The 26,619-nt window shown below is 41.4% G+C and overlaps 1 protein-coding gene across 2 annotated transcripts in view; it reads left to right on the top strand.

Moving 5' to 3' along the window:
* Positions 1 to 26,619, top strand: part of COL22A1 (collagen type XXII alpha 1 chain) — a 519,049-nt gene that overhangs the window by 402,212 nt on the left and 90,218 nt on the right. For both annotated transcript variants that reach the window (XM_073679923.1, XM_073679924.1), the window contains 9 exons: positions 1,359 to 1,394; positions 5,072 to 5,125; positions 7,330 to 7,374; positions 9,529 to 9,576; positions 11,483 to 11,596; positions 12,376 to 12,429; positions 14,082 to 14,135; positions 14,418 to 14,471; positions 15,468 to 15,521. In XM_073679923.1, coding sequence (XP_073536024.1) covers positions 1,359 to 1,394; positions 5,072 to 5,125; positions 7,330 to 7,374; positions 9,529 to 9,576; positions 11,483 to 11,596; positions 12,376 to 12,429; positions 14,082 to 14,135; positions 14,418 to 14,471; positions 15,468 to 15,521 — 513 coding nt within the window. The remainder of the gene's footprint in view (positions 1 to 1,358; positions 1,395 to 5,071; positions 5,126 to 7,329; positions 7,375 to 9,528; positions 9,577 to 11,482; positions 11,597 to 12,375; positions 12,430 to 14,081; positions 14,136 to 14,417; positions 14,472 to 15,467; positions 15,522 to 26,619) is intronic.

Genomic DNA, 26,619 nt, shown 5'->3' with positions numbered 1-26,619 from the left:
TATATCTGTACTTGGCCGCATTCATGTTTCCCTCAATTGCAACCAGTTGTCCTGTCCCTGCAGCTGAAAAACACCCCCCATAGCATGATGCTGCCACCACCATGTTTCACTGTTGAGATTGTATTAGGCAGGTGATGAGCAGTGCCTGGTTTTCTCTACACATACCGCTTAGAATTATCACCAAAATGTTCTATCTTCGTCTCATCAGACCAGAGAATCTTATTTCTCATAGTCTGGGAGTCCTTCATGTGTTTTTGAGCAAACTCTATGTGGGCTTTCATATGTCTTGCACTGAGGAGAGGCTTCCGTCGGGCCACTCTGCCATAAAGGCCCGACTGGTGGAGGGCTGCAGTGATAGTTGACTTTGTGGAACTTTCTCCCATCTCCCTACTGCATCTCTGGAGCTCAGCCACAGTGATCTTAGGGCTCTTCTTTACCTCTCTCACCAAGGCTCTTCTCCCACAATTGCTCAGTTTGGCTGGACGGCCAGGTCTAGGAAGACTCTGGTAGTCCCAAACTTCTTCCATTTAAGGATTATGGAGGCCACTGTGCTCTTAGGAACCTTGAGTAATGCAGAAATTCTTTTGTATCCTTGGCCAGATCTGTGGCTTGCCACAATTCTGTCTCTGAGCTCCTTGGGCAGTTCCTTTGAGCTCATGATTCTCATTTGGTCTGACATGCACTGTGAGCTGTGAGGTCTTATATAGACTGGTGTGTGCCTTTCCAAATCAAGTGGCTGGACTCCAATGAGTTGAACCATCTCAAGGAAATGTGACAGCATGTGACTTAAATATGAGTGTCTGAGCAAAGGGTCTGAATACTTAGGACCATGTGATATTTCAGTTTTTCTTTTTTAATAAATTTGCAAAAATTTCTACATTTCTGTTTTTTTTTCAGTCAAGATGGGGTGCAGAGTGTACTTTAATGAGAAAAAAATGAACTTTTTAGAATTTACCAAATGGCTGCAATGAAACAAAGAGTGAAAAATTTAAAGGGGTCTGAATACTTTCCGTACCCACTGTAGATCTGCATTGTAAAATTAATGTGATGCAATCTCTTCTTATGCTTCTGCCATTCTGTCAATTCAAAATTTACAGTGCCGGAGCGGATTTCCATTTTTGAAAATTTTGGTAAAATTTTCTTCATGGAAGATTTAATATTTTAAACAATATGTTTGGTAGAAATAGGCCGTTGGTGCAGGGATTCTTTTTTTTTTTCTTTTGAGTCATGAAGAAATTTTTCCAAAAAACTATTAGCCACTTGGCAAGTACATCAAAGTGTAAAGTAAATCACTGCTACAGTTTTAATCAAAAACTTTTTGAACCTTACTATGTTACGATGTAATTATTTGTTTGCAGGGCTCCACAGGACCTTCTGGGGACAAAGGAGAACAGGTATTTTCTTATTTGATTTCATACTTGGATTTGGAGAGGGTGCTGGCTCTAGTGGTACAGAGTTGGCTGTTGCACCCAGACCCTGCAGCTTGATTAGGTTACCAGCCCCCTCAGCAGTTTATCAGCGGTGACGATTTTTCTAGGCAAGGAGCTCAACGCTTGCAAGCTCATTGCCATCGAGCTTCTACTTGCTGCCCTGAAGCTGTGAAGCTCTGAAGCTCCAGTTCCCTCACGCTCCTCTGATTCTTCAGAGACAAAGTTGCCTCTACTAGCAGCATTGCAGAGAGCACATTTTGTGCCAATAGCTTAGTCATGTCTCTGGTTTGAACTGTCAATCATCAGGAGCATACCGCCCCCCCGAAAAGTAAGAAGGCTGGGGAGCAGAACAATGGGACCGCAACTATTATCAGAAAATGACCTATTGTTCATGATGTACAATAAAAAATTATATTGTGGCACCGTGTTAGCCAGAAAAATCGATGTAAATACTTTTATGTCCAAAAAATGACAAATGTATTCTAGATGTGATACCTTTATTGGCTAACCAGAAGAATTATGTTTACAGCCTTCAGAGCACAGAGACTCCTTCTTCAGGCGGGTTTATTCATTTGTAAACCTGCCTGAAGAAGAAGCCTCTGTGCTCGGAAAGCTGCAAATATAATTCTTCCGGTTAGCCAATAAAGGTATCACATCTAGAATACATTTGTCATTTTTGGACATGAAAGTATTTACAAAAAATTGTTGTTTAACAGAAAAAAACAGATTTAACCCCTTTACGACATTTGCCGTACATGTACGGCGTATGTCGGACGTGGGTTTATGGAGCAGGCTCCCGCAGGGTGTATTACAGCCAAGACCTGCCGCTAACAATCGCGGGTGGAGAAGTGCTCACAATTGTTAATTTGATAAATGCCGCTGTCAATCTCTAACAGCGACTTTTCACACCCGCCGACATGCGCTCATATCATTTTCTCCTTCCGTCAGCACGCCCGTGACGATGGCCAGTCAGCTGATGACCCCGGTGCTTGTCATTATGGAGCTCCTTTGAAACACTGCCTGTGGCCGGACTTCAAAGGACACTGTGATTTTTGCTATATGCAGCTATGCTGTGGCATTGCTGTATATAGCACAAGCGATCGGATGATCGGATCTTCAAGTCTCCTAAGGGGGATAACAAGAACAGTGAAAAGTAAAAAAAATTTAAAATAAATATATGAAAAAATAAAAAAAAAACCTAAAAGTTCAAATATCACCCCTTTTTCCCCCCATTAAAAATAAATATATTAAAAATATAAAAAATACTCGGTAAGTGGAATCACCGCATTCAGAAAAGTACGATCTATCAAAATCGAAAAACAATTAACCTGATCAGTAAACACCGTAAACTGAAATAATTCAAGAATGCCAAAATTAAAATTTTTGGTCGCCAAAATTCCCCAAAAAAGGCTGTAACAAGCGATCAAAAATTCACATCTATCCCAAAATCCTACTAATAAAAACGTTGGCCTTGCCTGCAAAAAATAACATATTACACAGCTCCATCAGCCAAAAAAATAAAAATATTATGGGTCTCGGAAAATGGTGACACAACTCTAAAAAAATTTTTGTTGGGCAAACTTTTGATTTTTTTTTCACCACTAATATTCTAAAAAAAACTGGACTTTTTAGGTATCGCCGTAATAGTATTGTTGAGGAAAATCATATTGCAAGGTCAATTTTTCACCGTAAAACCAATCCCCAAAAAACAATGTCAAAATTGTGTTTTTTTCACAATTTCACCGCACTTGGAATTTTTTTTCCCATTTTCCAGTACACTATATGGAAAAATGAATGGCGTCATTCAAAAGTACATCTCGTCCTGCAAAAAAAAACAAGCCCTTATATGTCAATGTGGACCGAAAAAAAAAAAAAAAGTTATGACTCTGGGAAAAAGGGGTGGAAAAAAACGGAAATGCAAACTTGTCGCAGCGTGAAGGGGTTAAACAATGTTTTTTTTTTTTACTATGACAATTTTCTAATTTCTAAATAGATAATGATTTGTTTCTCCTAAAGCTTATTAGTAAGAAACTTAATAAGTATATAAAAAAAATCTACATTGTGTTATGAGCAAATTGTAAAATAGTTATAGATTTTTTTTTAAATAGTTAAAAGAAATCTTGAATAAGATTCACAAAAAATAATGTCCTGCGATAAATATAAAACATCACATAGTAGTAATTGCTTCCCATAATTATATTTATAATCCTAGTGAGACAAGACTCCGTTATGGCTGCACTTGAACAAAGAGAAAATTGTCGTTTTTATGAGCCTGTCGGATTATATTAAACCGTTCTAAAAAGAAGCGGCTTTCAGTTTTATTGAAAGTCCAATTTATTTATTTTTTTCTTTTGTCAGAATCTGCATTTTTTTTATTTTATAAGTCATTTAAATGTTTACGCTCACAGATTTGGCCAACACAAAATCGTTCTGTCAAAATCTTCCAAATTACCACCATTAAACATAAAAAAATACTATATTAAATTAGAAAAATGTCATAATCTTAAAATATCATTTTACAAAATCCGAGGCAAATCTAGTTTTTCTAGCACCCGGGGAAAGAATTCAGTTTGGACTCCCCCCAATGCTGCCTCCTCTCTTAACTATGTCCCTTCACACTTTTCTCCCCCCATACAGTCTCCTAACACTATTCCCCTCAATACTGTCTCCTCACACATTTCCCTTCCCCACTCCCTCGCCATACTGTCTCTTCACACATCACCCCCTGCTCCCCATACTGTCTCCTGACAACCTTCCACCTCCCATACTTGCTCCTCACACATCCCCCTGCTTCAAATACTGTCTCCTCCCAACCCTCCCCCTCCATACTGTCTCATCACACATTTCCGCACTTCCCATACTAGCTCCTCACACATTTTCCCCTGCCCATACTGTGTCCTCAAACTTTCATCCCCCCATCCTATACTGTCTCCTCACAAGATAACCCATTATATAAATCTTTGGTTTCTTCAGATCCATTGGAACACTTACTGTACCGACATTAATAAAAGATTTAAAGGGAGTCGGTCACCAGATTCATGCTGCCCAAACCATGATTGCAGCCAGGCATGTTTTTTGTTTTTATGTTAAGTATGTTGCAAACATACTTTGAAAAGCCATCTGGGGACTATGTGTCTCAGCTGAATAGTCCCCGGTGGCTTCTACCCGCCCCACTCCAGTCAAATGAAAAGTTAAATCTACAGACATAAGGAGCGACCTTTAAGTCAAAGAGATTGAGATGGGGAGAAGTCACCAGAGACTGCATTGGACTCGTCAGCCAAGACACACAGTCCCCGGCCAGGTAGGTTAACTCTGAAATGCCGCATTGTTTTGGAGTAAAACATACCCGGCTGCAGTTGTGTGTGGTTCAGGCAGCGTGAAACTGATGACAGTTTCCTTTTAAGACTTTTGGAAATTGAATCTGGAAATCATAATGGGTATGAAACACAACACAATTAACAAAAGTATTTCATCCTGACGAAGGAGTCGGAGTGACTCTGAAACCCGTTGACAAGAGTGACTCTGAAACCCGTTGACAATAAAGCAACATTCCATATTCCATTGTGGCTCGTCATTTCTCCATCAGCGCAGGATACTTCCATCGCCAGATTTTGTAAACAAAAATATTTTGGCTTTTACAGGGCGGTAGAGGTCTTGCTGGCCCAGCAGGTCCCCAAGGTCCCCCAGGACAAGATGTAAGTAATGTATGAACTGTCTGGTATGAAGGATATTCTAGTTGATAGGTGATAATTATTAGATCTGTATGGGTCTAACAATGTCCTCCAGAACAGGAAACTAATGGTCACCATTCACCCCAAATTCTCCCCTGATGCCAAGACCGTAATCAGGAATTGAGAAGTGCAGCTGGTCGCTCAAGCAACCTTCCACTACAGACACTTTGAATGAATTAATGATAAGAGCTAATAAAAAGTGAAAAAATGGATAGCCAACAACCAATGGATACAGAGTTGACTGTTGCACCCAGACCCTGCAACTTCATGAGGCATCATCAAGCCACTTTGGTTTGGTCAGGTGTATCTTTGCCCCAGGGGAAGAAAATACTAGATAAGATTAGTGTCCTTTCTTCCTCTTCCTGTTTGGATGACATGTGACTACTGAAGCCATTCGTTGGCCACGTATGGCCAAAAAAAATAAAAAAGGTCCCGACAATCCCTTTAAGTTTTGGCTCAACTTATTATCCCTTTTAATGAAAGCCAGCCTGATAATCGGTGTGCATTAAAATGAATAGTAAATTAATGGGCCATATCCAAAGAAGGGCTAAGGATAGGCAAAATAGGGTGTCACTTAGGACTCTATTGGTGGGAAAAGAAGAAAATTTATGGATTTAAAAAAAAAAAGCTTGTCCCATTTCTGACTGGTATCATCCAGTAGGGGGAGCCATTCTAAAGTTTGGCTATAGAGGCAGGTCCTGATTGAGGAACGGTATGGCATATGGAAATGTATACCTTATTTAAAAAGGACCACTCCCTGAGGAAGCACGCTGTGAAACGCGCGTAGGAGTGAGGGGCAGGCGTAGACATCTCAGCAATATGAGTTTTGGTTACTAATATCATGGCTAAAATCTTGCTGGTTATTGAGCATGGGATAATAAAAGAAAATCTACCTTCATTATTTGGGGAAATATAAATTATTTCTGCACTATGCACTTTATATTGAACCGTGTTCTGAATCAGATAAATGTATGTTAATTTTGTACTTTATATATGGGATCATGTTTCTGTAGATGCCCTCTAGACCCCCCTGATCACCACACACTTTTTTTACCTTGTCTTTATATGTTTTTTTAATTGTTATATGGTGTCTCCAATAAAATTTGGTCATTATTTGTGAAAATATTTTTGGCTATTTTTTGGTGATCCGATTAGTTTGTGTAGATATTGTATCATTGCTGTTCTAATTGGTTAGTGCTTGATTGCACGCTTATATAGTTATTTTTATGTGGGATTTGTTCTTCCTATTACAGGTTTAAGATTCTTATTTAAAAAGGATCTGTCACTTGCCATAAAAAATGTAATTTTCTTACCTGGTGTAAGAAAATTACGCCAGGTAATTTTTTCTTTTTCTTTTCTTCTTGCGCCTCTCCGTTCCTAAGATATGGCCTCCTCTTCCCGGGAATATAAATTTTGTCTTCATAGCCAACCAGGCGTGGTCCTTAAGAAGACTCCCATAGAGAAGATTTGATGACCACGCCCACTTGGCTAAAAAAAGAGACAATCTTCAGAGGAGGAAGAGTAGGCCATATCTCAGGAACGGAAAGGCGTAGAAACAAAAGAAAAACATTGCCGGATTCAGGAGAACATCGCCATTTACACAAGGAAAAAAAATATATCCATATTTATGGCAATTTATATGTCCTTTTTAGAGATTTCCAAATATCACTTTCCTGAGTGCACGTTATATATAATTATGTGATTTCGCAAAATCAATGAATATCCCCATCCAGATCATATGGAAAAAAAATGATGAAAAATATAATTTCCTTATTGAGTTAAGAGAACAAGTTTTCAATGCTCAAACCAGTCGCCTGCGGACCTTCCGACATGAGCATCGGCTTTATGAATTACTTAGTCTTTCTGCTTAGATTTTAAAGCAGAAGTTCAGAGCAAAAAACAACAGAGCGACTTGACTAATTGGGTGGAAAAAAAGCAGAGGCATCTCCAGTTCTGTCCATATTACAGTATAAAAATTCCTCCCACCGTTTACATGTGGAAGCGGTATTTTCATTTAGTCCCTGGTGGGCTGGTGGGCTGGGGGTGGGGAAGGGGATCTTTAAACTGATAAGCATATCTCATATTTACATATGGAAGAATCCATAAATAATGAATTAGCTGGGATGTGAAACTCGGGGGGAATTCAATTATTTTTCATGTCTTTCCAGGGTTTTCCAGGAAATCCAGGAGAGAGAGGACCACCGGGGGAACCGGTATGTCAGATTGCCACTGCATGCATCAATATTGTCGAGATCAGTGAAATATTAGCTTGAATATTTTAGTATGGAAATATTATTATATTATAATAATTCATGTTTTACAATTTTTTACTATTTTTTTTTCTTGTGACTCCTGAAATCAAAAGGTGGAGTTTAACATAATGTTCCCAGAATGAGAAAATGCATGATATTGAGATAACCAGGTGAAGGCCCACCAGTAACATTGATTCTTGGGGCCCACCGTTCAGCTGCATGCAAAAATAACCTTGATGCTATTACAAAAATTTACTTTTTCTTTTATGTAATATTAATTTTGCTAGCTTATTTAATTAATGATTGGAATATACTTTTTTTTCAGCAAATTATGAATCAAGTTTAATAGAACTGCTAATTAGCTAATTTGATAGGGGCGGCCTACCGGAGGATTTTCCTGTTCTCCTACCAGCCAGTCCGAGTCTGGAGATAATAGGCACAATTTTGTATTATTGAATGGGGTTAATTATGTTCTGTGCAGATACAACTCATAGGTAGCTACTTTTCTCTACTCAATACATCAATAAAAGGAGATGATCGCTAGCTGCACTCAGCAAGCTTCTTGTCAGACGGATCTTAGGCAAGCTAAGAATACTGGAAGATTTCAGCTCTGCAGTGTAAATGAATCTCTGAACTAAAATAGAGGGTTGCTGGAGGGAAAACTTTTACAGGGAAGCTGTAAATAAATCCTTCCACTACATTAGATTTCCTTGGAAGTTAAATCTGATCCCCTCACAAACCTAGACAAAAAAGAAGGCAAAGCTTAATTCATTCTCTACCCTAGACCACCAGGGAAGCTGAAATAAAAACTCTTTACTTTGATAGACAACAGATAGTCTGAAAATAAATCAATCTAATACTCTGGATTACTATAAAACTAATCTGCTCAATAACCTAGACTAAAAAAAGAAGGGAAAAATTAATCCGTACACTACCCTAGACCACCAGGGAAGCTGAAAACAATCCCTTTACTTTCATAGAGAACAAAGAGTCTGAAAATAAATCAATCTAATACACTGGATTACTATAAAACTAATCTGCTCAATAACCTAGACAAAAAAGAAGGTAAAAATTAATCTGTACACTACCCTAGACCACCAGGGAAGCTGAAAACAATCCCTTTACTTTCATAGAGAACAAAGAGTCTGAAAATAAATCAATCTAATACTCTGGATTACTATAAAACTAATCTGCTCAATAACCTAGACAAAAAAGAAGGTAAAAATTAATCTGTACACTACCCTAGACCACCAGGGAAGCTGAAAACAATCCCTTTACTTGCATAGACAACATGGAAGCTAGAAATAAATACCTCCACTGCTGTAGACCACTATGGATGCTGAAATGAATACCTAAAAAGGGATATCTCCACTAACGTAGACTATGAGGGAAGCTGAAAATAAATCCCTTGACTGCCCTGGTTCTCCATGGAAGCAGAGACTAATTTCTAAATTACTCTAGACCACCAAGAAAGCTCAAATAAATCATTTTATTACCTTGGGATACCAGGAAAGCTGAAATGATTTACCTCATTATGTACCCTAGACCAACAAGAAAACTGAAAAAATAATCCCTTCACTATCGTAGACCACCAGGGTTGATTAAATGACTACTGTCGACTTTTAGGGAAAGCTAAACTTTAATCTGCCCTCACAATCATAAACCACAAGGGAAGCTAAAATAATCACTCCACTACTCTAGACCACCAGGGAAACTAAAAAAAAAATTACTCCACTTCCATTGTCCATAAAGAAAGCTGAAAATGAATCCATCCATCACTGCCCTAGATCAGCAGTAAAACTGAAATAAATCCCAGCTATTCTCCTTTCCTTTTCCAACTCTAGACCACCTGGACAGCTATAATGAATTTTTCTTTACTATATGGGGAAATAGAAAAACTGAAATTAGCTCATCCACTACACTAGACTACCAGGAAATTGTGAAATTATTCCAATATTTTTTCTTTATTTTTTTCCCTGTTTAGTTAATTTAGGTATGTTTTATAATCTGATGATGTGGAACTGGCATACTAGCTAGATGGTTGATATGACCTCTACTATTGGGTGTCCTCCCATACTTACATGTTCTGTGTTGCATTTCCCCTTTTCTTTTTAGGGTCCCGCCTCATTGATCAAAGCACCAGATTTGGAAGTCTACATTAAGGTAAAAATTTACATTTTTAGTGTATTTCATGGCTGGAATGGAAACTAGTTCTACACCAAACCATGATGGTCAATGGTCTACTGATGTAGGTAGATGTTCACTACTTTGGGACCTTTATTCCTTGAAGATGATAAAGGTGGTAGGACTCAAATCCTCCTTGAGAAAAATTGCTCTAAAAATTGAAAATGAGTCAAAGACATACAGTTAGGTCCATATATATTTGGACAGAGACAACATTTTTCTAATTTTGGTTCTAGACATTACCACAATGAATTTTAAACAAAACAATTCAGATGCAGTTGAAGTTCAGACTTTCAGCTTTCATTTCAGGGTATCCACATTAAAATTGGATGAAGGATTTAGGAGTTTCAGCTCCTTAACATGTGCCACCCTGTTTTTAAAGGGACCAAAAGTAATTGGACAATTGACTCCAAGGCTATTTCATGGACAGGTGTGGGCAATCCCTTCGTTATGTCATTCTCAATTAAGCAGATAAAAGGTCTGGAGTTGATTTGAGGTGTGGTGCTTGCATTTGGAAGGTTTTGCTGTGAAGTAAAGGTGCGGTCAATGAAGCTCTCCATGCAGGTGAAACAAGCCATCCTTAAGCTGCAAAAACAGAAAAAACCCATCCAAGAAATTGCTACAATATTAGGAGTGGCAAAATCTACAGTTTAGTACATCCTGAGAAAGAAAGAAAGCACTGGTGAACTCATCAATGCAAAAAGACATGGGCGCCCACGGAAGACAACAGTGGTGGATGATCGCAGAATAATCTCCATGGTGAAGAGAAACCCCTTCACAACAGCCAACCAAGTGAACAACACTCTCCAGGAGGTAGGTGTATCAATATCCAAATCTACCATAAAGAGAAGACTGCATGAAAGTAACTACAGAGGGTTCACTGCACGGTGCAAGACACTCATAAGCATCAAGAATAAAAAGGCTAGACTGGACTTTGCTAAAAAACATCCAAAAAAGCCAGCACAGTTCTGGAAGAACATTCTTTGGACAGATGAAACCAAGATCAACCTCTACCAGAATGATGGAAAGAGAAAAGTATGGCAAAGGCGTGGTACAGCTCATGATCCAAAGCATACCACATCATCTGTAAAACACGGCGGAGGCAGTGTGATGGCTTGGGCATGCATGGCTGCCAGTGGCACTGGGTCACTAGTGTTTATTGATGATGTGACACAGGACAGAAGCTGCCGAATGAATTCTGATGTATTCAGAGCCATACTGTGTGCTCAGATCCAGCCCAATGCAGCCAAACTGATTGGTCGTCGTTTCATACTACAGATGGACAATGACCCAAAACATAAAGCCAAAGCAACCCAGGAGTTTATTAAAGCAAAGAAGTGGAATATTCTTGAATGGCCAAGTCAGTCACCTGATCTCAACCCAATTGAGCATGCATTTCACTTGTTAAAGACTAAACTTCAGACAGAAAGGCCCACAAACAAACAGCAAACTGAAAACCACCGCAGTGAAGGCCTGGCAGAGCATCAAAAAGGAGGAAACACAGCGTCTGGTGATGTCCATGAGTTCAAGACTTCAGGCAGTCATTGCCAACAAAGGGTTTTCAGCCAAGTACTAGAAATGAACATTTTATTTACAATTATTTAATTTGTCCAATTACTTTTAGTCCCTTTAAAAACAGGGTGGCACATGTTAAGGAGCTGAAACTCCTAAACCCTTCATCCAATTTTAATGTGGATGCCCTCAAATGAAAGCTGAAAGTCTGAACTTCAACTGCATCTGAATTGTTTTGTTTAAAATTCATTGTGGTAATGTCTAGAACCAAAATTAGAAAAATGTTGTCTCTGTCCAAATATATATGGACCTAACTGTAACTCTGAGCTTCCACAGACGTTAAGAAGTATGAGGTTGTGGTTTACTTTTGCAGGATTTGTGCAAAGATTGTCCACCAGGTTCACCAGGCTTGCCGGGAATCCCAGGAGTAAAAGGCGATAAGGGTCTCCGTGGTTCTCCAGGACGGGATGGTATAGATGGCAAAAAGGTAACCCCCAATGGAGGCTTGAAAAAAATGTTTAAGACAGTTCAAAATGTCCTCAAGACATAACGACTACGAGAAGGTAATCTTTAGAGATAAGTGAATCTTGAAATTCAAATTTGTCAGCTTCACCGAAATTATTAACTTACAAGTACTGCAAAGACACTGGAAGGCCCTGAGAAGATATGTATAAAGCTCTTAAGTCTCCTAGGACTGTATTAAAGAATTTTCAAGCTATTATTCACGCAAAACCAGCCGTAATAATATCAACGTGACCTCAATATATATGACTATTGCTAACGGGTGGCTGCCGTTATTCACTGCTGTGCTGTCACACACACTATCTGTAGTGCTTATTCAGTGTTTTATGCTTTTCTCTTCCTATCTCTATGAATAAGCTGTTATCTCTAAAGAACTCTAATTATTCAGATTCACCACCGAAAAATGGCTGCTTCCTTCCCTGCCTCTGCTTTTATACAGGCTACAATGATCCCTCTTGATTGAATATGTTACACGTATGCTATATGTGATGTGATCTATGATTGGCATTATGTACAAGGGGGCAGGAAGTACAGTTGAGCCTTCTCTGGCTGATGCAATCTTCTTCTTTGTATAAATTGGCAGCAATGGGCATTTTTTTGGCCATATCAGCAAATTGCAAATTGTACAAATTTCCGAAAATTGGACATGGTTTCGAATCGATTGGCTCATCTGTAAAGTTAATTACGTCCATTCTTGCACATAATTATCCTCATGCGGCTGTGTATTCCTTTATCTTGCTACAGGGAGAACAAGGCGTCACGGGTCCTCCCGGGCCAACAGGCTTGGACGGTATGAAGGTGAGTTGGATTATTAAGAACACGCAGTAATTATTCCAAATGACAGATTAATATTCATCGCATGAATGACAAACGGCCTTAATTGCCAGAACGTCTTGATTAGATGGACTGTGGCGCGCGGAATATTCCACAATGTTTTTAGTGTCCTCACTTCAAGGGCGTTACACTACACCGTCCTATTTGTTCGCTCCACATCAAAGGTCAATGCTCATAAATGCATTTTTGGCTTTGATAACTTGAGTTGTATGTGGCCTCAATGGCCTGTTCAGACGAGGTGCAATCCTAAAAATTCATCGATACATTTCTCAATATTGTTAATGACTAACTTGCTAAAAAATTAGATATTCTCCATTTTTGGTGCAATTTACCCCAAAATTGTGAATTTCTAAACTTTCCTTAGGCTGAGGCTTACTTTTTTCTAGCCCTGAATTTAATACCCTCGCCAGAGCAGAGTGGCTATTTGGTTCCCCCAACCAGCACCCAGGGCACATGATCTAGTAATATGACCATTGTGTTTGGTCCATGAATAGGCGAAGCAGCTAATGCCTTAAAGGCATTGTCCCGCCTTAGTCTACAAGTCTGAAGTCATTCTATGTGACTGTAGACTTGTCAATCCTCACAGTGCATGTACTGCACGCTCTGAGGATTCTCCGGTGCCGACGCCAGGAATTTGGGATTTGCATACATGAGGTCACATGCCGACTAGACATGCTCAGCCTCACTCAATGCAAGTGAATTGAGCGAGGCCGGACACAGTCTAGTTGGAATGTGGCTGGAATTATGCAAATTGCATACCTGTGTTCACCTGACCACTCACTTTCGGCGCATGCACCGGAGAATCCTCACTACACGCATTGTGCGCGTGATGTGAGTATTCACAAGTCTGCAGTCGCATAGAGTGACTGCAGACTTTCAGCTTTTGGCCGGACAACCCCTTTAATACTTATAAGATGCTGGGGAGGATTCAAAAGTCTGCAGTCACACAGATTGACTGCAGACTTATTGTTTGGTACGGACAACCCCTTTAATATACTCCATTGGATTGGTCAAGATAACTCTAGGAAAATAAATCAAGGAGACATTCTTTTAAAGGATATGGACACCTTTTTTTGGGGGATTATTTTGTTATTTTTATGCATGTATTTTGGCTAAAAATAATTTTCTAAATGGGGATTTCATTAAAATTGTTGAACTACTTTTCGGCTTCTACAGCCTCTATGTATCACTGTACATAGCAGACTGCAGAATGTTCTGCTGGCCAGGTCTCTCAACACATGAACAAAAAAAGGTCAAAATTTGAACTGATCATAAATCAGCTTAAAAGAGTTCAGGAGAGGAGAGATAAGAGTTACTGCATCAGAATGAGCTGACTGCCGGATTCACTGGTCCTGCAGCTCATTCTGCAGTCTGCTATGTATTGTGACACATAGTGGATGAAGAAACCAAATAATACAATATTCATACAGAAACCTTATCGAAAACATTAAATTTAGCCAAAAATACATACATTGAGTTAAATAAATGCATGCCCCTGTATCATTTGGGTTAGTGACCCTTTGCCCAATAACTTTAGTTTGTATGAAATGTCTACTCTCGATACAGATCGTTGTTATCATGCTGCAGGATGGACACTTTTTTCTTTTGTGTTTCAGGGTAGTAAGGGGGATCGCGGAGCGGAAGGAGAACCTGGACAGAAAGGGGAAAAGGTAAAAGAGTTGGATGAAGTTAGTAACTTGAGGCTCATGAACTTTTCAAAGAAATGTGATCTAATTTAAAGGTATCAATGCATGATACCATCTTATGCCCTATTAATGGAACGGCGGCTCCTTTCCTTGTTGGGACCTGGCATCAATTATTTTTGAAAAAAAGGGGTAATGTAAGGCTATATTTCCTCTTCGGTTGTGGCTTGATCTTCCGATACCAGCAGGTCCTTCACATCTTATTACCCATCTGTTGGCTTTGGGTGACTGTGTTATGTCCAATTTCAGGGTATTCCAGGAATTCCTGGCTTCATTGGACCGCCGGGTACCACAGGACCTCCTGTAAGTTTTTATATATATATATATATTTTTTAAATGTTGCAGTTTGTTTCAATTTTCATATTTTATTTGAAGCTTTAGGTTCAACATGATCACATCGTTTGCAAATTGTCTCTTTTATGTATGAAAGCATAGTTAAAAGGTGATAATAAGCTAGCTACATTTCTGTCACTTGCTGATTATCTATATTTTAATCTTCTTGAACTGCGTTAACAGAAAGCTGTACCTCTCGGTTATACTCAGGTTAAGTGTCACAGTTGAGTTTGGCACAACTTTTACCCAATGTGATCTTTTTTCTTTATTGCTAAGTGGAGTGATGCCTAATAAAGTCGTCTCAAATGTTTTCCCTTTTGAATTAAGTGGGATGAATCTAACGATAGCTGCAGACTTCTTAAACGGCACAACTGCCTTTTGGTCCCCTCAGAGCTCGGCTACGACTGCGACCTCTGCAACCCCTCCACACCCAAATAACTATTCCCCTACTTCATTGGCTCATGTCCCATCTGCCCCCATAGATACTTCCCCTGCATAATGCCATAGAAAAATGTATTTTTTTAATTTGTGAGTAGTGATGAGCGAATATGTTCACTTAACCCTTTCGGCGAGAATGCTCGGGCGAGTGCCGAGTATCTTCAGCGTACTCGGTGATATGTTTGAATCGCTCCCGTGTGCATGATTTGCGACTGTTTGACAGCTTTAATACATGTGAGGAATGCTTGTTTCTTTCGCATTCTTCACATGTATTAAAGCTGTCAAACAGTTGCAACTCATTCACACGGGAGTGATTCAAACATATCACTGAGTACGCTGAAGATACTCGGTACTCGCCTGAGCATACTCGCCTAAAGGGTTAACCGAACATACTCACTCATCACTATTTGTGAGATCTACGACGCCCATCTTCTGGAGCTTGGAGTGAACCGCACCAATATCTCACACTGTAAATGCAATCATTTCTATTTCTGACACTAATTTATGTATCTTTTATCATTTATTTAGGGGCCTGAAGGCTTGTCTGGGATCATGGGCCCTCCTGGTCCCACAGGAGAATCCGTAAGTTTAATGTTTACTCACAGTACATCTACTGTATGTATATATGTATATGCTACTGTGTGCATGCTGAGTCACTAAAGATCCGAGACTGGCACTGCCTTTGAAATTATTATTATTTAATGACCTCCAGCTCGATCTTGAGTTATGGTTACTTGATAGATGAATAATCTGTAGGAAGATCGATCTTGTACAAGCCTGGATAGGTCCACCAGGGTCTTCTTCATCATTATCTTCATTGTATCAAGCCATCGAGTTGCTGCTCTTCCTCTTTGCCTTGTTCCTTCAATTCTTCCGAACATGATGACCTTCTCCAGTGATTGCTGTCTTTGTATGATGTGTCCAAAGTAGTCAACTTGATGAATGAACAATCTGTAGGAAGATCGATCTTCTGTATGTCTAGATAGGTCCACCAGGATCTTCTCTGCCGTTATCTTGATAGTATCAAGTCATCGGGTTGCTGGTCATCTTCTTTTCATGGTTCCTTTTATTCTTCTGATCTTGATGTCCTTCTCCGGTGATTTCTCTCTTCATATGATGTGTCCAAAGTAGGCAACTTGATGGATGAATGATCTGTAGGAAGACCTATCTTGTGCAGGCCTAGATAAGTCCACCAGGGTCTTCTCTGCCGTTATCTTGATTGTATCAAGCCATCGGGTTGCTGGTCTTCCTCATCGCCTTTTTCCTTCTATTCTTCCGACCATGATGTCCTTCTCCAGTAATTGTTCTCTTTGTATGATGTGTCCATAGTAGTCAAGTCGTAGCTTGCTGATTCTCGCTTCGAGTGACTTGTCTGGCTTGATTTGTTCCAAGATTGATTTGTTTGTTCTTCTTGCCATCCATGGAATCGATAACATCCTTCTCCAGCACCACATTTTGAAGGTGTCGATTCTTAGACTGCTACATTTTACAATGCTTGTTACAAGGGAACTATTGTTACCTTTCATCTTCATATTGGGCTTTTTTTTTTCGTGCAGCCAGCATTGGATTCAGCCAAAAACAAGGGAAGCCTTGTAAGAGCCTGATTTTAGCTCATCCTTTGTAGTTTTGGATGTAGTGCATGGTCTTTTGCAGTAGTATGTACACCCTGGGATATGATGCTTCTATTCCACACATTTGTTATGCCTGCCACTAACAGATCAAATATCTAAACCAACAGAGCGTGAAGCAAACTCGTCCTCCTCGGGCAGATTCAGCTTGTTTGCAGCAGTACCATGCTTACGAATCTTACAGGGGCTGCAGCTCCACCTGGATTCTCATGTTCGAAACTTATCCGGTGCCGTATCTCATGGAGCCAGCTGGTGTCTTACACTATTAGATATAATGCAGCCACAATGAAGGGTTAACCAGTCATTTAGAAAAGGTGCTCCTTAATAATTATCACATATGCGTGCCATTATAGTGAGTGGCCCGGGAGAGAAATGTGTGGATCTGTAAGATTGGCGATAGCTTTGCATTTTACCATTGAACTTTTCCTTGCGACATTGATCGTACATAGGGAGCTCTAATAAAGTATCATAGCCTCCATACAAGAAAGCATTGAAATAAGTCTGAAGCAAAATGAGCTAATCTCAATGTCAATTTGCTCAACCGGTCGCACTAAATCGGTAACTTGCGTTTTTTTTTTTCCTGGACAATACTAAGCTACAAATGTATTCTTTCTTCCATTTTTTTTCTCTTGGCTCGACCTACAGTACAGACCAAAAGTTTGGACACACCTTTTCATTTAAAGATTTTTCTGTATTTTCATGACTTTGAAAATTGTACATTCACACTGAAGGCATCAAAACTATGAATTAACACATGTGGAATTATATACTTAACAAAAAAGTGTGAAACAACTGAAAATATGTCTTATATTCTAGGTTCTTCAAAGTAGCCACCTTTTGCTTTGATGACTGCTTTGCACACTCTTGGCATTCTCTTGATGAGCTTCAAGAGGTAGTTACTAGAAATGGTTTTCACTTCACAGGTGTGCCCTGTCAGGTTTAATAAGTGGGATTTCTTGCCTTATAAATGGAGTTGGGACCATCAGTTGTGTTGTGCAGAAGTCTGGGGGATACACAGCTGATAGTCCTACTGAATAGACTGTTAGAATTTGTATTATGGCAAGAAAAAAGCAGCTAAGTAAAGAAAAATGAGTGGCCATCATTACTTTAAGAAATGAAGGTCAGTCAGTGCGAAAAATTGGGAAAACTTTGAAAGTGTCCCCAAGTGCAGTTGCAAAAACCATCAAGTGCTACAAAGAAACTGGCTCACATGAGGACCGCCCCAGAAAAGGAAGACCAAGAGTCACCTCTGCTTCTGAGGATAAGTTTATCCGAGTCACCAGCCTCAGAAATCGGAGGTTAAAAGCAGCTCAGATTAGAGACCAGGTCAATGCCACACAGAGTTCTAGCAGCAGACACATCTCTACAACAACAGTTAAGAGGAGACTTTGTGCAGCAGGCCTTCATGGTAAAATAGCTGCTGGAAACCACTGATAAGGACAGGCAACAAGCAGAAGAGACTTGTTTGGGCTAAAGAACACAAGGAATGGACATTAGACCAGTGGAAATCTGTGCTTTGGTCTGATGAGTCCAAATTTGAGATCTTTGGTTCCAACCACCGTGTCTTTGTGCGACGCAGAAAAGGTGAACGGATGGACTCTACATGCCTGGTTCCCACTGTGAAGCATGGAGGGGGAGGTGTGATGGTGTGGGGGTGCTTTGCTGGTGACACTGTTGGGGATTTATTCAAAATTGAAGGCATACTGAACCAGCATGGCTACCACAGCATCTTGCAGCGGCATGCTATTCCATCCGGTTTGCGTTTAGTTGGACCATCATTTATTTTTCAACAGGACAATGACCCCAAACACACCTCCAGGCTGTGTAAGGGCTATTTGACCAAGAAGGAGAGTGATTGGGTGCTACGCCAGATGACCTGGCCTCCACAGTCACCAGACCCGAACCCAATCGAGATGGTTTGGAATGAGCTGGACCACAGAGTGAAGGCAAAAAGGCCAACAAGTGCTAAGCATCTCTGGGAACTCCTTCAAGATTGTTGGAACACCATTTCCGGTGACTATCTCTTGAAGCTCATCAAGAGAATCCCAAGAGTGAGCAAAGCAGTCATCAAAGCAAAAGGTGGCTACTTTGAAGAACCTAGAATATAAGACATATTTTCAGTTGTTTCACACTTTTTTGTTAAGTATATAATTCCACATGTGTTAATTCATAGTTTTGATGCCTTCAGTGTGAATGTACAATTTTCATAGTCATGAAAATACAGAAAAATCTTTAAAAGAGAGGGTGTGTCCAAACTTTTGGTCTGTACTGTATCTCAGGATAAGTGGCAAGAGATGGTAAAATTTGGATAAAAAAAAAAATCATGATTTTGCAATACTCTGTCTGGAGATAGTTATACTAGATGTATCTACATGTGGCCACCCAGTGGTTGTAATGTGCATTGCAGCCTGTCAAGAGTTTTTTTTTTTTTTTTTAGGTTTTGGATTTTTAGTGCAAAAAATTGAATCGTTATTGAAATTTGTTGAAAATGTTCATGATGGACACAACTGTACAGCTGCAGCTTTTAACCCTTCATGTTCAGAATTGTATATAAATAAAATACATAACATGGCTCCATCTGTTTAGTTGGCTATGTCCTTTATAATTCCTCATCTTCAAAATTAGCAGAAACAGAATAGTAGCACCTCAAAAACATAAAATTTACTCTAAGCCAATATTAAGGTGTGGTGTCTAACAAAGTCCAAGGATTCATCCTTGACTCCTCCAGTATAAGTATTGCTTTGGGACTAGTGATGGGCGAGTACTAAAATGCTCGGGTGCTCGATGCTCGGGTCGAGCACATTGGAATACTTGGGTGCTTGACCCGAGCAATGAGCCCAATGTAAGTCTATGGGAAACTCGAGCATTTTTCAGGCGGCGCCCCCCGGCGATCTGCAGAGGGCCTAAAAATTGCCCAAATCGATGGGAACAGTGCTCAAATGACAGGGGAACAGCATGAGGAAGACCCCTGGAAGCATCTCTGACTCCCACATCACTGCTGTTAACAACGTGGTCAGAGTATTACGCCACTTTTACGGACTCACAATAAAACATACAAAAACAAAACCAAAATGGATTTTCCTGGGAAATATGTTAAGGAACATCCTTTCCAGGGTAATGACTTGTATATAAGGCAAAATAAATAACCAAAAACAAAAATGCTCCTCCACACCTTGGGCTATGTTCACACGTAGCGTTTTTGATGCATTTTTGCACTTTTGCATTGCTTTCAACCGTGACAAATGCATTCACCAGGAAATGTGATTTTAACATTTTACAACCTTATCTGGCCATGTGCTGTGTGACACATCATCAGACACATCGTATAAGGCACAGAGGAATCATGGAGGACGTTGGTACGGTCGGCAAGGTACTCCCTCAGCATCTTCCCAAACTTTGCACTCCTTGTGAGACTACCCCCCGCCTCAGAGCCTGTGCGATGGGAGGGGCTGAGAAAACTCTCCCAGAACTTTGACAGTGTTCCCCTGCCTCTGCTGGATTGAAGTTGTGTCTCTCTCGCCTGTACTCCTTGGTTGTCCAATGAACTGTGACCTCTGCCGCCAGCGTTTTCAGATGGGAATTTTTTTAATAGTTCCGTAACAAGGGCCTTCTGGTACTACCATATTTTTGTAGACCTGTCCACCTCAGGAATAAGAGATATCAAGTTCTCCTTCTAGCGTGGGTCTAGAAGTCTCACCAACCAGTAATGACTATCACCCAAAATTTTGAAAATGCGAGGGTTACAGGAAAGGCAGCGTAACATAAACTCAGCCATGCGTGCCAGACTGCTTAGAGGTAAGACTTCCGTGTCCTCACCTTCTCCCTGTCCTCAGTCCATCCATGCTGAACAGACGGTATGACAGTTGCTCAGGTAGTACCGTCTATAGCACATGATACTAGTTCCTGTTCTTCCTCCTCCTCCTTCTCCTCCTCTTCCTCATTATCACCCAATCCACGTTGGGATGAGATGAGGCTTGGCTGTGTGTAATCACCCTGTATGGTTCCTTGCTCCATCTCATCGTGCTCCGCCTGCAATGCATCCTCTTTGATTGTGAGCAGAGAGCATTTCAGAAGACAGAGAAGCGGGATGGTGACGCTAATTATGGCGTCATCGCCACTCACTATCTTGGTGAAGTCCTCAAAGTTTTGGAGGATGGTACAGATGTCTGACATCCATGTCCACTCCTGAGGTTTTATGTGTGGAGTCTGAACTGAATACCGATGGCCTTTTTGATGCTGGTACTCAACAACTGCCCTCTTCTGCTCACAAATCCTTCCCAACATCTGCAGTGTAGTGTTCCAACGCTGTGGGACATCACAAACCAGTCTGTGAGCCGGAAGTTGCAAACGCTGCTGAAGCATGGCAAGAGCGGTGAAAGCTGTAGCTGACTTTCGAAAAAGGGCACACAGGCGGCGTACTTTGACAAGCAGATCCGGCAGCTCCGGGTAGCTTTTGAGAAACCGCTGAACCACGAGGTTAAGCACATGGGCTAGGCATGTTAAATGTGTGAGCTCGCCTCACCTCAGAGCAGCCACCAGGTTCTGGCTATTGTCACACATGACCATGCCTGGCTGTAGGTTCAGCGGTGTGAGCCACAGATCTGCCTGCTCTTTCAGAGCTGTCCACAACTCTTCAGCATTGTGCGGTTTGTCACCTAAGCATTTTAGCTTCAGCACAGCCGGTTGTCGCTTGGCTGAGGCAGTGCTGCAGTGATTCCAGCTTGTGACTGATGTAGTCATTTCAGAGATGGAGGCTGAAGAGGAAAAGGAGGCTGAGGAGGATGAGGTGCAGGAGCTGTAGACTGTGGGGGCAACCCTTATTGACCTAGGGCACGCAATCCTCGGCATCGGGAGGATGTGTTCCATCCCAAGGTCCGACTGGGTCCTGGCTTCTACTATGTTAACCCAGTGTGCCGTCAGCGAGATGTACTGTCCTTGCCCACGAGCACTTGTCCACGTGTCCGTGGTTAGGTGGAATTTCCCAGTAACTGCATTGTTGAGGGCACGGCTAATGTTGTTAGACACGTTCTTGTGCAATGCGGGGACGGCACACCGTGAGAAATAGTGATGGCTGGGGACCGAGTACCAAGGGATGGCTGCCACTATCAGGTTGCGGAATGCTTCTGTTTCCACGAGCCTAAAACACAACATTTCGCGCGCAAGTAGTCACGAAATTTGGGAATTTAGTAGTGTGGCCTGTGGGGCGTTAGCTGCGTATTTGCGCTTGCGTTCCAAGGACTGGGGTAAGGACGACTGAATGCTACGCTGGGACAAGGATGTGGACGTGCTTTCTGATGGTGCTAGTTGAGAGTGTTCAACAACTGGTGCAAGGCAGGAGGCATCTTGGCATGCGATATGGACAGGGGATTGGCGTACACGCACAACAGCGGAACAAGCAGTGCTGTCACCCGCAGACACTGTTGCTGGACCCTGGGGTTCGGCCCACTTAGTCGCGTGCTTTGCTGCCATGTGCCTGATCATGCTGGTGATGGTCAGGCTGGTAGTTTTGCTACCCATGCTGATGCTGGCCTGGCAGGTGGTGCAAATGGCCTTTTTGGGGTTATCGGCAGAGTCTTTAAAAAACAACCAGAGTCGGGAGGACCTAACAGTTGTACTGGCAACTTCCGTTGTGTTGGTGTTACAGTGAACAGTTGCCCGCCTTGTGTCTGCGGCCACCACACTACTTCTTCCTGCCTGTTTGGGTGCTTCCTGCCTCCCTCCCCCTGTGTGCTGCTGGCCTCACTCTGCATGTCCTCCTGCCAGGTTGGGTCAGTTACTATAACATCCATCACCTCGTCTTCCACTTCCGCACCCTGGTCCTCCTCCTGACTTTCTGGCAATTGTGTTTCATCATTCTCCATCTCTTGTGACACTTTCCCACCGTCATCTTCGTGTGACCGTGGTCGCTCAAATATTTGGGCATCGCTACATGCGATCTCCTCTTTCCCCACTTCAAGTGGACTGGGCGAGAGGCCCGAATCTATAAATGGAAAAGTGAACGGCTCTTGGTAGTGTCCAAGTGTGGGATCAGTTATCTCTGGGCACTCGGCATGGTGGGAGGAAGGAGGATCAGGGTGAGGAATATGCTGTCCAGACTCACGGCTACTGAGACTTGACCGTGTGGAAGATAGGGTGGTGGTGGTGGTGGCTAAGTGACTGGAAGCATTATTTGCTATCCAACCAACAACCTTTTCACACTGCTCTTTGTTTAATAGTGGTGTTCTGCAGTCCCCTATTAATTGGGACAGGAAGGTCGAGCGAGAAGATGTGGGTGTGACCATGTGACCATCACCTTCACGTCCAGCTCCCCATCCCTTGCCACATGCCTTGCCCATTTTAAATGGAGGACAATATCTTCCATGCTCACTACAAATGGCTGAATTTGGAACGAACTTATATGTGATCCGTGTGACGGACAAACCACAGTTTTAAATTCCTGGCCTGTAGGTAACTATTTTTAACAGCGACCTCGTGTCAAAAAGTTCGCTAACACACTGCAACAAAATTTTAATGAAGGCTAGAAATGGCAGAATTTAGAGCGCAATTATATGTGATCCGTGTGACGGACAAACCACAGTTTTAAATAGCTGGATTTTTAGCGCTGTAATATGGAAAGGACCTGGCTGTATTCTGCAGTGCCAACAAGCAAATGGCGCAGAAAAACGGTGTTATCTGGATTGCTTTCTAAGCAAATAATCAGGATTAAGATATCAAAAAAAATATTCCTGGCCCCTGAGACCTGGGGCTATTTCTACAAATATCTGTAAAAGCAACAGCAGACAGAACTAGAATGGACCCTCTTGCTATGTGCACTGCGGTCTGCTATATACCCTGCCTGCCTGCCTAGCACTTATATTTCTGCAGCTGGATTAGTCCTCAGAAGGACTGTTAGTTGAGATGGATATGTAGAGAATCTTGTAGAATACCTACACTAACTAGAAACAAGCAAATCTCTCCCTAGCTCAGCAGCAGCTCTCCCTACACTGTCTGATTCCGGAGTGACTGTGACGAGCATGGCGGTGCCCGGTCTGATATAGACCTGATGATGCTATGCGGCCAGCCAATCACTGTAATGCTACAACCAACATGGCTGCGGCATTACAGTGGGTGGCAGGCAATCCTCTCTAAAGAGCGCCAAACATGCAGGGAGGGGACCCGAGCTCCCACCGAGCAACCCCGGAAATACTCGGCGAGCGCCGAGCATCTCGAGCAGTGAGATGCTCGGGCGAGCACCGAGCAGTAGCGAGCATGCTCACTCATCACTAGTTGGGACCCCTTGGTTGAGGCACCTGGACTAGTTTCCTGCAGCAACAAGTGACTAAATTGTGACATCTTGAGATGACGTAGCTGATAGGTCAGGGCTGAGGAACGAATGGGGTGGAGAATTATGGAGAAGCAGAAGAATCCAAGTGGAGATGGGAAGTTTGAAAAATTTGCTCTAGGACCTAAAGGATCCTGAATGCTTAATCATTAGAGAACCTCCAAAATAAAGTCGAAGGTAGATGGAAATAATTAGCATAAAAATACAAAATAATAGGTCATGCCCACAAGGACCCTGAAGACATATCGAATAAGAAGGGGAAGGATTGTAAACAAAGATGAGATCAATGAAAGAACCAACTTGATGTCCAGCGTCTAACATCTCAATCTGAAGAGTTAAGGGAAAGCTTCTCCAATCAACCAATGACTTCTGCTCCCGCAGATCAGCTTCATAAAGTCACACAAATGGCTCCTATTATAAAATTAATTGAAAAGCCGCGTCACATCCAGAGCGGCTCATTGTACGATTTTACAGAGAATAATTGCATTGACCCAAAGGTGAAAATACAAAGACAAATCTAATTACATTTCCTTAGAAATTAGAATCAGAATTCCTCTTCTTGTAAATTTTTAGAAAAAAAGTAATCAGAAGGGAAAAAATCCGTGAATAGAGATACAGACAAATTTATGAGAAACTTCAAGGACTATTTTGTTTTGTGTTGAAGGATCAGCGCATTGAACTTTTGGGACAGTGAAGTCTGAAGTTAGAGCACTAGTGGCCAAAAGTTTTCAGACACAAGTCTTAGTTTTCACATTTTGCAGCTTCAGTGTTTTTAGATCTTTTACTTAGATGTTTCTATGGTTAATGAAGTACAATTATCAGCATTTCATAAGTTTCTGTAAATCCTCAATATTTCTAGCGCTGCGTCTTATTTCTCCAGACTTCTGCCCTTCACCCAGGCAGCTGGACATCGGCTTCTGGGTCAAATCCTGACTGATGACCACCCATTCGTGTCTCATCAGTTCTTGCAGTTTATCAGTTTCTTTTTTTGTCCTCTCATTTTTTGGAGATCAACCACTGGTTCTCAATGGGATTGAGATCTGGGGAGTTTCTTAGATCCACATTTCCAATGTTTTGTTCCCTGAGCCACTTAGTTATTACTTTTGCCTTTGACATGGTCTCCATCATGCTGGAAAAAGCATCATCACCAAATTGATAGTTCCGAGAAGTTGCTGTTGGAGAAAGTTTAGATCCCATTCCTTATTCCTAGCAGTGTTCCTTAGGTAAATTTATGAGTGAGCCCCCTCCATGGATCAGTACAGGATCAGTAATGTATTGTATGTACACAGTGACTGCACCAGCAGAACAGTGAGTGCAGCTCTGGAGTATAATACAAGATGTAACTCAGGATCAGTAATGTAATGTATGTACACAGTGACTGCACCAGCAGAATAATGAGTGCAGCTCTGGAGTATAATACAGAATGTAACTCAGGATCAGTAATGTAATGTATGTACACAGTGACTGTACCAGCAGAATAGTGAGTGCAGCTCTGGAGTATAATACAAGATGTAACTCAGGATCAGTAATGTAATGTATGTACACAGTGACTGCACCAGCAGAATAGTGAGTGCAGCTCTGGAGTATAATACAGGATGTAACTCAGGATCAGTAATGTAATGTATGTACACAGTGACTGCACCAGCAGAATAGTGAGTGCAGCTCTGGAGTATAATACAGGATGTAACTCAGGATCAGTACAGGATCAGTAATGTATTGTATGTACACAGTGACTGCACCAGCAGAATAGTGAGTGCAGCTCTGGAGTGTAATACAGGATGTAACTCAGGATCAGTAATGTAATGTATGTACCCAGTGACTGCACCAGCAGAATAGTGAGTTCAGCTCTGGAGTATAATACAGGATGTAACTCAAGATCAGTAATGTAATGTATGTACACAGTGACTGCACCAGCAGAATAGTGAGTGCAGCTCTGGAGAATAATACAGGATGTAACTCAGGATCAGTACAGGATCAGTAATGTAATGTATGTACCCAGTGACTGCACCAGCAGAATAGTGAGTTCAGCTCTGGAGTATAATACAGGATGTAACTCAGGATCAGTAATGTAATGTATGTACACAGTGACTGCACCAGCAGAATAGTGAGTGCAGCTCTGGAGTATAATACAGGATGTAACTCAGGATCAGTAATGTACAGTATGTACACAGTGACTGCACCAGCAGAATAGTGAGTGCAGCTCTGGAGTATAATACAGGATGTAACTCAGGATCAGTAATGTATTGTATGTACGCAGTGACTGCACCGGCAGAATAGTGAGTGCAGCTCTGGAGTATAATACAGGATGTAACTCAGGATCAGTACAGGATCAGTAATGTAATGTATGTACACAGTGACTGCACCGGCAGAATAGTGAGTGCAGCTCTGGAGTATAATACAGGATGTAACTCAGGATCAGTACAGGATCAGTAATGTAATGTATGTACACAGTGACTGCACCAGCAGAATAGTGAGTGCAGCTCTGGAGTATAATACAGGATATAACTCAGGATCAGTAATGTAATGTATGTACACAGTGACTGCACCGGCAGAATAGTGAGTGCAGCTCTGGATTATAATACAGGAGGTAACTCAGGATCAGTACAGGATCAGTAATGTAATGTATGTACACAGTGACTGCACAAGCAGAATAGTGAGTGCAGCTCTGGAGTGTAATACAGGATGTAACTCAGGATCAGTACAGGATCAGTAATGTAATGTATGTACACAG

Source organism: Phyllobates terribilis, unplaced genomic scaffold (genome assembly GCF_046119375.1).
Source record: "Phyllobates terribilis strain yellow unplaced genomic scaffold, ASM4611937v1 Scaffold_4__5_contigs__length_816908805, whole genome shotgun sequence".
Classification (NCBI taxonomy): Eukaryota; Metazoa; Chordata; class Amphibia; order Anura; family Dendrobatidae; genus Phyllobates; species Phyllobates terribilis.
The sequence above is the reverse complement of the archived record's forward strand: the minus strand, read 5'-3'. Positions and strand labels throughout refer to the sequence as shown.